Source organism: Coffea arabica, chromosome 1c, assembly GCF_036785885.1.
Source record: "Coffea arabica cultivar ET-39 chromosome 1c, Coffea Arabica ET-39 HiFi, whole genome shotgun sequence".
Lineage (NCBI taxonomy): Eukaryota > Viridiplantae > Streptophyta > Magnoliopsida > Gentianales > Rubiaceae > Coffea > Coffea arabica.
In genome coordinates, this window is record NC_092310.1 from 52,600,832 (window position 1) to 52,616,176 (window position 15,345).

Sequence of the window (15,345 nt, forward strand, 5' to 3'; positions counted from 1 at the left end):
AAAATATATATATATTGAATTATTCTCGAGATATATTTCTAATTATTTTTTATTTCACATATATTATATCATTAGAGTATATTTTTGTACGAAAACTTTTGAAAATTTCAATTCAAAAGTGTTCTCTTTTTCTTTTTTTTTTGGGAAGGGGGGGGGTGTGTGAGTTGAGGTTGGACTTATTAAAGTCCGGCTCACTAGGCCTAAAAATGAAAAAATGAAGTTTCTTTTTCTATTTTGCTCTTCTGGTGGGCTAACACGTTCCTTCTTGTTTTTGTGGAGCCATAATCCTCTATTTCCTTAATGAAAACATATATCAAAGGGACGCGATGTAGACAGACAACACTACATTCTTAAATTATTTTCATATAAATATATGTTGTTTAAGACTTGATGGGCAATTTTGAGAAGTCGGGCAAGGATTTATTAATGGCTTGTTCTTGCGAAAGAAAAGAAGGGGCTACATTTTATTAAAAGTACTACTGAACGACATGTCACTTTGTATAGAGAATGATCAAAACTCATATAACATCTCAACTGATCTCGATCGTGTTTGTGTTGTCACAAACTATCTAATACGTTTCTATTTTCTTATTTTTGTTTTCATATTTTTTCCGTCAAAATGGTTTTGAATCAATTCACGGTGGTAGTATTTAGAAATGTTTGAGGAGATGGACTGCCCATGTTACTGTAAACATGGACAGCCAATAATAGGAGTTTGGATTGCATTTTTCATCAAAAATTATTGTAGCGATTTGATGTACGTGAGGGGAAAAGGTATGAAAAAAATGTGATTACGAAAACGACGTAATTTTTCGACGACGTAAAATAGCAATGCAAACAAGGCCTAGTCGGTGGTTAGTTCACTTGCTAGTTAGTCGGTTCAAAGTGGATTAGTTCACAGATTGGTGATTCTGCTGTACTCACAGAAGACATTTGATACCAACTACTAATACACTGAGAAGTTATCTAATAGCTAAAGTTGTCTTCTCATGTTCAAGAGCCTCCTATTATTAATCGTAAGTGTGAAGTTTCGAACACTGTCGATATAGACAAACTTCTTCATTCTTTTTGTTTCCCTCTCCCTTTGAGAATTGAGAGTTGAGAGTTGAGAGAGGAGTCGTGCCGCCGGTTAGTAGGTTTGCTTCAGATTCACGCCACTTCCCTCTTGCAAAGAAAACTCCACCAAAGCCCAAATGCCAAATGTCGGATCCTTTACCTCGCCTATCCCCGCGCGTCCCTCCTCTCCTCGAACCTAGACAGTTTTAGTTTAGTCATCATCCCCCATGTTCTTCTCCTGTCTAGGTGTCAACCCCTCTCATGAGTTCTCCTTTTTGAACAATTATTATAGCCTCGGTCCAGCTGGGAAGCACTGAATTGGATAAAACATGAAAGAAATAAGAGGGTTCTTGAATTCAATACTCTCACTTACTTACAATTGAAAAAAAAAAAAATTAACCACACTCAGCTGTACTTTACAATTCCAGTCGACCCATTTTTGGTTATAGTCTTCTGGGCTTCACCAAAAAAGCCAAAAAAAATTATTATTGACAACTAATTATCCATGAACAATCTAGGGGTAAAATTAAGAGATATGCTTTAAAAATTCGATGTGGAGTTAGGAATGAGGAATGCTTCTATGTGATTGAATAAATTTTTTGGATGAGAGGGTGTTAATTTTTAATAAAAATTTGGCATAGATGCTTCCAATTTTAATCGTTTATATGAAGGCACTTTTAGGCATTACACGTTACATATTTCATTGAATTCTAATTTGTGGATTACATTGAAGAAGAAGAAGAGGAGATTATCATTGACCTCGGAAGTCCAACTTATTGGAAAAGCAGTGAAACGCAAGGATAGAATCTATATCTATATAAATTTGAGAAGGGATTTTTAGCAACAAGTCTCCACGCATCTTCCCACTACCAATTCCATTTTTCTAGCATTTCACATTTAATTTAATTTATAAAATATATTCCTCTCAACTTCCACATCTACTCTTCACATTTGAAATTGTTGGTTACCTTTTAAAATCATTTCATTTCAAATTGTTGGTTAATATGCATGTTATCCTCTTTGAACTTCAACCCATCACGTTTCCGATTGTCTTGCGGTATTTATGATTTTACAACAATTAAAACTTCTATAAGACCATAAGAACATATAACAAATATAACATCTTTTCATACTTTCTTATTAATTTAAATAAGTAAGATTATTTACACTCCATTTTTGCTATTCACACTTCAATAATCATTTTGGTTATATAATTTTCATTAATTATACTATATGATAAAACAAATAGTGGAATTGTAAATAATAAAAAATGGAGTGCAAATAATATTTTCTTAAGTAAGAAGTGGCTTCCATGCATTCCTAATTTTAAAAAGTAGTGACTCCACTTATATAGGAATTTGGTTTGAAGTTTATTAGTGGGAGGGTAAATAAAAAGAAAGCATTGCCAAACTTAGTAAAAGTAAAAAAGTAAATGACAATATTTTATCTTTTAACTTAGTAATCCTAAGTAAAAGGGTAAAATTAAATAAAAAAATATTCATGAAATAATGTTGTGGATTTAAAAAATCAAGAATGGTACCATTCGTGAAATCTAAATTATGAAATCACTAAATAAAAAACAAAGTACTACTAGCCTTTTAATGTGGAAATTTTTTTTTGAAATATTCATTTTTGATAAAAAAAAATAATGATAATAACAACACCAATTCTACCAAAATTTTTTTAAAAAGTAACATTATAGTTTAAGAGAAAGATATAGAACATTCAACCCTAAAATACTACTTAATTTGTATATATTTGGTCCAAATTTGACATTAGATTTGAATAAGAGTGCAAAACCCAAACACTAAGGATAACTTTTGATATCATTAATTATTTATGTATTCTTATTGCTGTCTTCATATGTAAATATGTATTTGCTATGTTAAATATATATATATATATATATTGATTGTAGTACTTGAGGATATTATAGATATTATCAGTTTTTCATTCCCATTATTGGATACTAATAATTGCAACCATTGTAATCAATTTTCAAAATTATATTTTCATTATTATAGGTAAAAAATTAAATATATTGGGTTGCAGGGATATGAATTTAGAGGTTAGGTATAGGGGGAAGAAAATGGTGAGAAGTTGAAAAGTGGCAGGAAATGTTGAAAAAGAAATATGGATTACAATGATGGCAAAGAATGGAAAGAAGAAGAAAGGGGATTGCAGGAATATGACCGAGATGACAAAAAAATAATAATAGAGAGAGTGGTACCATGATAGAAGATATGAAAGTCGTAAGAGGCATCTGATAACTAGGTGTCGGACAAGGGAAGAGAGAAATAATGGTGATTTTTAATAATTTTGAGAATTCTAAAAACACATATTATGGAGATTTTTTTTAAATATACGTTAAAGTTTATGAAAAATGCTAATCTAAATGCATTCAACAATTATAGAGGCACAATATAGGAGAAAGATTTTTTTTCTAAAAATGGAAGAAAATAAATTGGTTATAATTTATTATTTTATATTGTGAGTAGAGGTGGCAAAATGGGCGGGATGGGCGGGATTTGCTTGGGTTTATGATGGAACCGAGTCATATGAGTTTGGGCCCAACCTTACCCATATGTGTTTTGGGACTAACTTGGGCGGGATCACTTTGGGATGGGTTTAGATTGATCCCGCCCAATACCCAAATCTATTTTCTACATATTTTTTTCCCTTTAATTCATTTTTATTTTTTATATAATTTTAATATTTTTTATTTATTAAATTTTTTTTAGTTTTATTAAATAAACATGCAAGTGCTTTATACTCAGGATTCCCATCAAAAATTGGATTAACAAATAAAGGAAAAAATAGATATACAATCATATTCCAACATATATCAAGATGACCAAGGTACTTAAAGTGTTGAATATTTATTCTCATCATTGTCCAAAGATGACAGGTCTAAATTGACTGAAATGTTGAAAATTCTTGTGGATAATGACTAGGAAAACTACTAGATTATATTCTCTAGTATGACTATAAAAATTGTTAAAGATAATTTTTGAATCTAAGACTCCGTTTGGATTGGCTATTTTTTCAAAAAATAAGTTTTTCAAATACAATGTTACAGTAATATACAATAACTCAAAAAATATCTCATCCATATTAGTATATCAAATATTTCAAAAAAATTTTATAGTAAAAATTTTTCATATACACTGCTATAATAAAATATTTCAAAAATACCTCCCAAAAATAGCTAAACCAAACAAAGCCCTTGTTATTTGAACCCAATGGGCACCCAAGTATTCCCATCAATTAATGGGTACAATTAGGATTTGTCCCATTTTAAACCCAATATCAAAATCTAATACCCATCCCGCCCAAAGTCCCCATGGGCATGGGTAACCCATTGGGACTTGGGACAAATTGCCACCTCTAATTGTGAGTATTGATATATGAGTATAACATAATATGTTTTGTTAGATATTGATAAATTGACTTTTTTTAAGAAAACTCTTCTCACCTTACCACCCAACCTAACCCTCTTCTTAAATGCGTTAACAATTCTTTTATCATGTAAATTATTATATATTATTTTTTTTTGAAAATATTAAGCATATCTTCTTTAAAATTTTTAGTATATATATTTATTATTCCATACCATAATATATAAATATATGCAATATCATTTTGATTTGAAATATAATCCCGTGCATAGCACGGGTCAAAACACTAGTGGAATAAAAGGTCAGGAAATGAAATACTACTCCTAGCAGTCTTCCACTGGCATTGGCCCCCTCAGATTCACTGTACTTGACTCCAGCGGTAAAACAAGATAGAGCTTCAAAAAAAAAAAAAAGGACAAATAAGGAAATTTTAAAAACTACCACCTTGCAATGCATCAGATGAAAACCTCCACGGTCTAAATATGGACCGCTATTGTAAAATAAGATAAAGAATCGATTACTTAAATTCAAAGTGTTACATTATTTTTCCTTCAAAAAAAAGTGTTACGTTATATTTTTTTTTACGTATGCAAAATTTAAAAATTATCATAAAAAATATTCAAATTAGACTGAAACCTAATATGCAGGCATGGGTTCGATATTTGTGGGTATCGAAAAATAAAACCCGTATTCAACTTGCATAATCGCAAAACCCATATTTGATCGATTTAGCGGGTCAAATACCCTTATTATTAATTATTTGGGATAATTTTTAAAAAAAATACATACCAAAATTATTTCAAATAATATTTCGCTTGCATCACAAACACATTTCCCAGCCTACCTTTTTATATTCTCAATCACCTTTTTATTTCACATACATCATATCACAAAAAGTGCTACAGTAATTATTTCAAATAATATTTCAAATAATCTACTATCCAAACAAACTTACGTACTGTCGCATTTTTTTGATGTAATATATGTGAGATTAAAATATGGTTGAAAAATATATTGATGATGTAATATAAATAAATCAATATATATAAATAAGATGTAAATAATAATGTGCAATTCAAGAGTTCTGTATAACCTTTTAAGTACAACATCGATGATAAGCACCAATTCCAATTTATCGTTAGATGTAAATAAAGATGAGTATTAATTTACCATTGAATGTGTAAATAGATATATTAGATCTTAGATGATTTTAAGAGTTTAAATTATTGAATAATATGTCAATAATATCTTGAATTATAATTATGGATATGAAAATAGATATGGAAGAATTTCTTGAATTACACACGGTAACTTTGAAAATGAAAAACTGATAAGCACTTTCCCGGTTTCCATTTGCACCCCAAGTCCACTCCATTTCCTCCAATCTCACGTCTCCTCGGAAATCACAAATCTAGGAGGGCTATTTATTTTTAAATCAAACATCTTCTTCATCGCCCTTCCATCCATCCCCCCGCGTTCTTCTCCTCATCCCACTACCGTCTCTCTCTCTATCTCCCTCCTTCCCTCCCTGCCTCCGTCGCAAACGCTCACACTCCTTTGTCAACCCCTTTTACTTCTCCAGATCTTTACAGTCCCAGAAACTAACTAGATCTCATACGAAACCAAAACAAAACTCCACCCATCATTCCCGTTTCCTCACTCAATTGTACTTGGGCCTCCTTTTTATTACTTGGTACTTTCTGCAGATCTTCCAGCAAAAAGGGGTTTGTAAATCAGTCAATCAATCAACAATGTCCACATTCCACATTTTCACCCTCGCTCTTCTCGTACTGCTCTTCAACTCCCCACTCTCTTTCTCTGTAGATCCGCCGCAAACTTCACCCAGCCCGTCGCCAGATCACGGCGCTGACGTCCCAAGCCTGGAGCCCAAGAAGTCGTTACCTCCTTCACCGTCGCCGTCTGTGAACTCCCCTCCTGCCCCACCACCAAATTTGGCTCCGGAGTCTTCCCCTTCGCCCGCTCCCACTCCGGCTAATTCTACTGAGCCCTTGAAGAAGTCTCCTGCGCCGTCGCCGTCTGAAGCCGGCGATGTAAGTCACGCCGACTCGAGTGATATAGAGGCTGAAGACGAGTCGTCGGAAGGAATGAGCCGGGGCAAGAAGGCCGGGATTGCCATCGGAGTAGTGGCCGGAGTTTGCATCGTCGGGATCGGAGCATTGGTTTACAAGAAGCGCCAGCAGAATATCCAGCGGGCGCAGTTTGGGTACGCCGCCCGGCGGGAACTTCTGTAGGACTCAAGTACTACTAGTAATAAAAAAAAAAAATTACATATATAGATACAGATTCTATATCTATATATAGATACAGTCTAGACGACTACGTAATACTCAATGGCTGGTAGATTGATTTTGTGGCGTTTAAGTTGAGAGAGATTTATTTTGATTGGGAGGCCATGATTTGTTTGATTCTTTACTTTGCTCGTAATAAAAACTTTCTTCTGCTAAAAATTGATTTTTTTTTTCCCAGTTGCAATAAATTCTTTTGGCTGGCTTGCGTATCGCATGTTCAAAATTTGACTGGACCATGAATGTTTGAGGAATTGTAGTTTGAATAAATCCATCATGTTATTAGTTTGATTATGGTAATGAATTTGTATTCTAATAATAATAATATGTATGGTCTTTCAACTGAAGCGGGGAGCGCATCAATTGGTCTTTTTTTGGGTGAGAAAAATAAGGATAATTTGGTTTCCTCTGTTGTTGAAATGTACATGACCGACGAAGGTGTAAAGTTTGGGAAATTAGGAGCAGCGAGGAGAGTTGTCAACTGTCATGGTCGTGGTCGTGGTCGTGGTGGGTTGGCATTTGGTTTTTTATGAGATGTCGGGGGCGGGGTCCCGATTCCTGGGATGTATGTAGTGTGTAGTACATTTTTCGTGTGAAGTTTCGTGCGCAGGTGACGGACGGCAGTGAGTAAGTTCCCTTTTGGAGTTTGGTGAGTATATATGTAAAGAGTAGTGACAAGTTTACATGGCCATCCATCACCCTTCACGGGCACCAAATTAATTTGTCTGTTCCTTTTTTTTTTTGCTTTGTCTTCCTCCCTTCCATCTTAGCATATGCGTTACTTAAAATGTGCAAAACATATAAAAATCTTAATTTGAATCAAACAAAAAAAAAAAAAAGCCCTTCTAAAATGTCGAATTCGACGATGCAGAAAATCAATCGCCATTCATCATTATTATGTAGACAATTAACATTCAAAAAAATATTTTAATTCTAATCCTAGTGAGAGTACCAACCAATTTCACATTTTTGGATCCTACCCTGCTTGGATTAGTTGTTTTTGGAAATGTTTTTAAAAAAATTTACTGTAACAGTGTATATGGAAAAATATTTACTAGAGGATGAATGGATTGGATGGCACGAAAGATGAGTGTAAGTGTGAAGTATTGTGTTCAAAACCTTCCATATACACTTAAAAAAAATAAATATATATACTTTTTGTACTAGTTGGCATGTAACGAAAAATACCCTCATATTGGCCTCACATTTTATTTAGAAGAGCCTCACGAGGGTTGTGGCACTTGAGAATTTGCTTCAAACTATAAAGTAGTACTAAAAAAGATTGTTTGGTAGGGGACAACTGGAGATGCCCTTTCCACTATCAGCAGCTTTGCTCACATTTTTCTTCTCCCGTCCCAATTGGTTGATTGCAGAAATGCGCATTAAATTGTTGATCTTTCTTTGTATTGGTATGGTCTGAAGGGGATAACAAAAAATTCGACCACAAATAATTCAAATGTAAAGCGATCGATCGAGTTTAAGTTACCTGGAGTGGAGTGGAAAAGCATCCCCCCCCCCCCCCCCCTTTTTTTTTTATTTTAATAAAAAAAAGGAAGAATCTAAATTGGGTTAACCAAACTTGACTCTACTAAGATGCTCATCATCTGAACCCCAAAGCCAGGGGTGCCATGTACTGAATCTTCATTAACTGACGGAAGTAACCTTTTTTTTTCGAGGGACTGAGAGAAGTAGCTTTAATTCGCCTTCATTTTGCCAGAACAATAAATGAATTTGAGTGGAATCTTCCTGCTTTGCTTGGACGGAGGTTGAGATCACTCCTAGGAGTTAGAACTTTCAGTTTTATCTGTTGCTCATAACCTATTTGACAAAAAAAACATAGCGAAAAAAAGAGAACTTCAGACATCATCTAGCCTTATACAAACAAGTACTTTTACAAGCAGATCCTTCAAGAACATGCTAGCAGGCCTTTCCAGTCAGAATTACAAATTTGATTTATTTGATAATGAATATATCACTAATTTACATGAACATCAATTAAGAGCTGTTCCATGATTCATGGATTGTAATGCTACATCATATTTCTCGTTATTCTGTGCTCAGACCGCAGGACTGGGAGACAAGTCCCAGGGAAAAAGGTTGCCTCACCATGTACGCCTTAGACTTGGGATTCCTGTTCATGACTAAACATCGATATATTTTGACTGCTGTCTTCTTCTTGTGTTGCAATGCAGACTCATTTTACTCTTCCGCGGAAGGCTCGACCCAGCGTCCGTTGTCTTTAATTAGCTGGATCAAAGCATCAGTTGCTTGCTCCATGGCAATGCCTCGTTTTACCACCGTCTGATCAAATGAAGGGACCATCAAATTCATCAAACAGTTTCTTTTGTAAATAACTTGTTGATCATCTTGAACCATCATACTAGCCATCAGCCATGACATGATGGATGCAAAGCATAAATAGTTACGGTTCGTGAAGCAAATGTTTTGTTCGTGGTATGAAAGTGAAGGTACCTTCCCAACATAAAGATCGATCTTTCCAGGAGCACCACCAACATAACCAAAATCTGCATCAGCCATCTCTCCAGGTCCATTCACAATGCAACCCATAATTGCAATCTACAAGAAGAGATCGAGTTGAATAGGCAAATTAATTTGGTATACCCAAGAGTGAGAGGCGCACTAATTGATAAAATCTAGCGATAGAGTGCTAAGGAGATTGGGGGTATTCACCGAAACACCAGGCAAATGTGATGTCTTCTCTCTTATTTCTGCACTTATCTCTTGTAGGTCAAACAAGGTTCGCCCACATGATGGGCATGACACATATTCCTGGTACAGAAATTGCACATTTGTAACGTAAAGAGATAAGTCCGAGATACGCATTGTTTATTGTTCAGAATCATTTCAAAAATGAAATCCCTACCGTCTTTGTATTACGCATTCTGCAACCTTGCAGCAAATTGAATGATGTATTTCTGAGAAATTCGAAGTCCTGTTCAGGGGCTTCCAACAAGACTCCATCTCCAAGACCATCTACCAAAAGGGCTCCGGCATTGCTCCCAGCGCCAATGACCAAATCATCCCTGCCAAGGAGTAGGAGAAACGCGGTTCAAAAATCTAGCCCAGGTTCATCTTAGTCAACTAATTTTAGTTCCATGATACCTGTGGATTGCTCTAGGAAATTGAATGTGATGAATGACAGGGAAGTCGAGGGAGTTTTCAGAAAGATACTCAAAAAGCCTGCACAGTTTAGATTTGGCAGTCAATCCCAGACAATGGGTTACAATTTAGGGTAGTTACTAAAGAAAAACATTGTCCACTCAGCACCAACAATATAAGCACATGCAAAGTCCATTAATATCCCTGTGGCCAGCACAGTCAACTGAGTCATTATTTGAGCATATTAATATGGATGCATAGAGACAGTTACAAACTGTTGTTCATTCCTCATACTTTATCGGCCTCAACAAGCTTGACGACTAGTATTGTGCAGTTTTTATTAATCTGATACAACTTTACCTCCTAGCAGCATGAACTCTGCCAATCTTTTCATCTGTATAGGGTATGTCATGAAGAATCATTGTGGCATCAGTGCTCTTGAGGATTTCCAACTCTTCTTTGGGTTCATCACCGCGTACAGAGACAACCAAGCGTGTTCCTGAAAAAAAAAATGGTTGTTAACATAACCCAACTACTGGCTCTATGAAGTTAATGAGCAAAAGGAGAAAACATGCCTTCAGGGAGAAGCTTGTGTGCTCCACTTGATAGTTCCTTTAGAGTAACCAAAACCATGGCATATGGCAAAGGTTTTGTTAACTGCTCCGACAAAGGTGTTATAACACCCATGCTTATGTCTATCAACCTTTTGAGAGCTAATCTCTGGTCATAATATAGGGAACAATCAAATCATTCTTAAACTTGGAATGACATTACAGCAGATGCAACAAATTTAGAACCACAAGGTCCAAGGATCAAAGATGATGCAGGTTCCTAGATAGGTAAATGATACTAAATGCACAACTGCACAACATTAAAAACACTGATATTATCAGACTAAAAAGAAGTGGTCCTTACTGCATCGTTATCATCAACAGGAGGAAGCTCTCTCAATAAAATTGAGTCTACAGTCGCCAGATCCTGTGACAACATACAACTTCGTTTAAAATCTCAATATATATCTAACATAGGTTAATTATTTTACGCAATAAAAGTATTTGGGAAAGGACCTTAAATGGCATGCCAACTACAAGTTTTGCCGCTAAAGATCTGTACAGAAGTTCAGGTGTCTGATAAAAATGAACAAAAAATTTATCAGAAGCAGTCAAATACAAAGTAAAGAACATAAAGGCGAATAACAGTAAAATTTCCAAAAGCAAACTATCAATCAGACCTTTAATTGATCCAAAGAAACGGACATGAGAACAGATCCATCACGATGGAGGACACCCCTATAATCCACCTCTTCACCCTATTGATTACACGTTCAGGTTTATCAGTTTGGCAGTCCAGATAAGACAAAGAGAAGGCTCAACATGTACATTGACAAATATACTTCAAATTTCTCTCACCTCCTTCTGCACTGGCAGTTGACCTGTTCGGCGTTGGAAATCAAAATATCGCCTGTGTTTTTCTTCAAATGGTTCCTGATGAATACCAGGTACATTAGTTTGTCAAGTATTTCAAAGATCAACTTTAAAGACTTCATTTTTTTCTTGTTTTAGCCTACCACTCCTTGCTGAAGTTCGGCTGCTCTTGTACCAAGGTTTGCCAGCCTTCGACAGGGATCTATCTCCTCCTCTGGGGGTTCCGTAAGGGAAACTCTGATTGTATCACCCAAACCATCCTGCATAGGAAATAAAATTTTACCATCTAAATCTCCTACAGACCTAGTCACACGAATAATAATGGTGGACAACACCATAGGTAACACAGTAATGCACACAGCAGGTTTCATTTGCTGTTGCACAATCTTCTAGAATAAAACCTTAAAAGACAAAATCCCAGCAATAGATAACTGTAGAACTGAAATTTACTTTTCATGTTGAACTTGATTCAGCAGGGTCGACAACAAATGAGATGCCTCATCAACTAGGATAGAAATAAATTATAATAATTGTAAGTACCTGAAGAAGTGTTCCGATACCAATTGCAGATTTCATCCGTCCATCCTCTCCCTCACCAGCTTCAGTAACTCCCAAGTGCAATGGGTAATCCCATCCTAGAACATACATTTCAGCTATAAGAAGTCGGTATGCTTCAACCATGATAACAGGGTTGCTTGCCTTCATTGAAAACACAAAGTTGTGGAAGTCCAACTTCCTACAAATCCTAGCAAACTCAAATGCAGATTCAACCTGATACAAAGGCAAAAAGTCCTATTACTACATATGGAAGGATGTATCAAGAGAGACTGGTAAAATGATCAAATCTCTGCTCACCATTCCCCTTGGTGAATCACCATAGTAACTCATTATACGATCTGAAAGGCTGCCATGGTTGGTACCAATGCGCATTGCCCTTCCATATTGCTTACATTTCTCAACCAGTGGAGTGAAGACCTGAATAAAATAGAAGTGTTGCATAGGTAAATGTCAAAAAATTGCAGTCTAACAGCACCTCAAGATAGCAGCAAATTCAGGGCTTAAAGAAGTAACCAACACCTGAAAATAGCATCCTAAGTACAAGACAAGTAGCTTTGTTAGTTTAAGGCTGATGTTTATCATCTTCAGACAGATGGAGGCATGGATAAACTTGAGAAAGAAAACTAGATGTTGGTTCTAGAAAATGGTAGTTATGGCCAACAATGCACCCTGCACCTATTTGCTGTTTTCAACAAATGATGTCCCCCCAAAACATAATATCTCACTAGCGCAGTGCATGTTTCCAGAGAGAAACACAAGTAGGCATAAAACATCAGTGGAAGAAAGCAGAATATATTAGTAGCAGCATTATCCAACAAATGTTTCTAATCATACTAAATAGAAATGGTTGACTTTTGATTGTTAACACCCCCTCTTCCACCCAAAAATACAAAAAAACTTCGCATTTTTCTCAAGCATCAAATAGAATAGAGAAAGGGTTAGCCTTATATAGTGTATATGAAACCAATAGGAGAAAAGCAGTCAAGAAAAGAATCTGAACAGATCTATTATCCCACTTATTTCTTAATACTCTTATGTTCCCCTTTGAAATCCCCAGGATCTCTAAAATTTTTCAATATCCATGAGCAAGATGAGTGATAAACATCATAAAGTCTATTAGTCATCACAAAAATTGTTGGGCGGTATGACCTGCTCAATATGCTCAATTTCTTTCTGATATTCATCTTCTGTGTACTCCAGCTGCTCAAACTGGGCTCGCCTGTCAGCTGAAAGGAACATCCTGTCAGATTAAAGTAAGAAAACATTTGAACCTGCCTGTGGAATAGTTGTTAGGGAAAGTACCAAAGTTTCCTGGGTTGACACGAATTTTGTCAAAGCATTCTGCAACTCGCAGCGCAACAGAAGGAGCAAAATGAATGTCCGCCACAAGAGGGATATAATAGCTGCAAAATATATCATGTAATGAAATCTAGTCTTCGCATACCAATTGAAGATATACATTCTCACAAATTATGAACTTAATCTGAGACATACTTCTTTTGGACAAGAGTGTTTTTAATGTCATAACATGCATCTGCCTCTCTCTTCCCTTGAACTGTTATTCGAACTAAGTCTGCTCCTTTATCAGCTATCCCCATCACCTACAACAAGTAACACTTAACCTCAGGATAAGTGCTTCAGTGGACATCATTAAAGGATGACAAGCATGCCATTGCTTCCAAACTATCAAAAACAAGTTAACTGCTTCAATTGTTTGTCACTCCTAGTTTATGGCCAATTTTATGTTCTAAAAAGTTTCAGATTATATAAACAGTTCAAAAAATCAATTGCAATTCAAACTGCAGCATTCTTCATTCTAGAAATGTTAAGCTTAGATGCACACAAACTTTTAGAGGAGATGTGAAAAGTACAATAGGTGATTACGCTCATGCTTCATTTTACAGATTGTCTCTACTTTAAGAAAAAGATGTGTTCTTAATTCAGATTAGCTCTGCCATCTGGTTTCATTTCCAAATCCCATTGTCGAGAGCAGACAAAAGTTGTTAACATCCAGCAAGTTTTCTTTTTTCTCCCGCAAAGTTTTATTGCTTGATAAACCCTATCAAAACCCCTATAAGTTTAAGTGCCCCCAATCACACCTAGTAAACAATGCAAGTCAAGACTCAATCAAAGCAAATCCAAAATGGAACATGGCCATCTATACACAGACATCAACCAGATTCTTCTTCGTTTTCTTCATTCCCACTTTGTTTGTTTGGCTGAGGTGGGGAATGGGCCCATAAGATGAATGAGCTTTTAAATACGCCAAATATATACAGCTTGCTCTCCATTTCAAGCCGTATCACTGAATAAAAATGTATTACAGAAAACCATCACGGAAGCAGAAATAAATAGCACCTGTTCAACTGTTCCAACAACATCTTTAGTGTCTGTTGTAGTCATGGTTTGAACTCGTATAGGATGCTCACTACCGAGAGCCACGTTGCCAACCATCACTGTGCGAGTTTTTCTCCTGATAGTTTTGTGCACAGACTCACAATATTTTTGTCTAGGAACTACAATAAGAAATTTGTTATCAGACTTCGATGCAGGCAAGCACAATTACAGTCAACCAAACTTTCTGCTTTCCCACCATCAGGAAAACATTCAAAAGAAAATCAAATCTTGATGAGTGATTTAATTTTCATGCAGCTACCCAAAAATTTCTTAGTTCTCAAGCAAATTATTGTAGGTCCCAGCAATTAAAACCAAACAATTTACTGGGTCTGTTTACGGATAGGGACATCTAAATTAATTAAGCAAGTGAACTGCGAATATAAATTTTCACAAAACTCCATCTTAGCATAGTCCATTTTGAAAAATTATACCTAATAGTGGACTCCCTTCTGATGCAGGCTGAAGCTCAACAATTTCCTGTCCAGGATTTGAATTTTTTATTACGGAAACCTTGGTTCGACGAAATTTAACCCTTTGAGTGTTGGAAACTCTAACAAACTCCATGCTTTTTGCAAAACCCAGTCCATTTTCCCTGCTCTTTAGACCTGTAAAAGAAGCCGGAACTGCTCCAGTCGCCATTTTATCTCCAAAGTCTGAACCTTTTCCCCTCCTAAACCATCAAAACAAAGGAACTCCATTACTTTTAGCCCAAAAATTTACCTTGCGCTCAATTAAACATGTAAAACCCATTAAATTCTGTAAAATGGTTTTTATTTGAAACTTAAAATCAAGCTCAAAACAATCAAATTCACAGAAACCTTCAACCCCACAAAAGAAGCTTGCATCAATAATAACTTCAGCAGTAGAATTCAGCAAAGGACAGCTGCTGAGAAAAAACTTACCAGAATCTGAAAAAACTGTGCAAAATAGCTAATCAAAAAAATGTATGATTTTAAGACAAAGCCCCTCTTATTATGAAGCTTGATTCCGTTGGAGATGGAAGAATCGAGAGGGGGAAAAAGGACAGTAAACTTTGGTGGTTGGAGGAGTTTTGAGAGGAGGAAAAATCAGCAACGGGTTTCAGAC

At 35.7% G+C, this 15,345-nt stretch overlaps 2 protein-coding genes across 2 annotated transcripts; one reads left to right on the plus strand and one right to left on the minus strand.

Moving 5' to 3' along the window:
* The first annotated feature begins 5,849 nt into the window (after positions 1-5,849).
* Positions 5,850-6,999, plus strand: LOC113742410 (uncharacterized). Its single transcript, XM_072077100.1, has one exon. The coding sequence runs from the start codon at positions 6,206-6,208 to the stop codon at positions 6,704-6,706; it is 501 nt and encodes a 166-aa protein (XP_071933201.1). The 5' UTR covers positions 5,850-6,205; the 3' UTR covers positions 6,707-6,999.
* A 1,598-nt stretch (positions 7,000-8,597) lies between these two features.
* Positions 8,598-15,345, minus strand: LOC113727754 (4-hydroxy-3-methylbut-2-en-1-yl diphosphate synthase (ferredoxin), chloroplastic-like). Its single transcript, XM_027252084.2, has 20 exons — positions 15,162-15,345; positions 14,691-14,929; positions 14,221-14,378; positions 13,357-13,463; positions 13,165-13,265; positions 13,012-13,088; positions 12,160-12,279; positions 11,845-12,075; positions 11,448-11,564; positions 11,290-11,364; positions 11,112-11,189; positions 10,948-11,007; positions 10,796-10,858; positions 10,456-10,600; positions 10,241-10,379; positions 9,884-9,961; positions 9,645-9,804; positions 9,452-9,550; positions 9,233-9,337; positions 8,598-9,061 (listed from the first exon to the last, which is right to left on the minus strand). The coding sequence occupies exons 2-20, from the start codon at positions 14,896-14,898 to the stop codon at positions 8,960-8,962; spliced, it is 2,223 nt and encodes a 740-aa protein (XP_027107885.2). The 5' UTR covers positions 14,899-14,929; positions 15,162-15,345; the 3' UTR covers positions 8,598-8,959.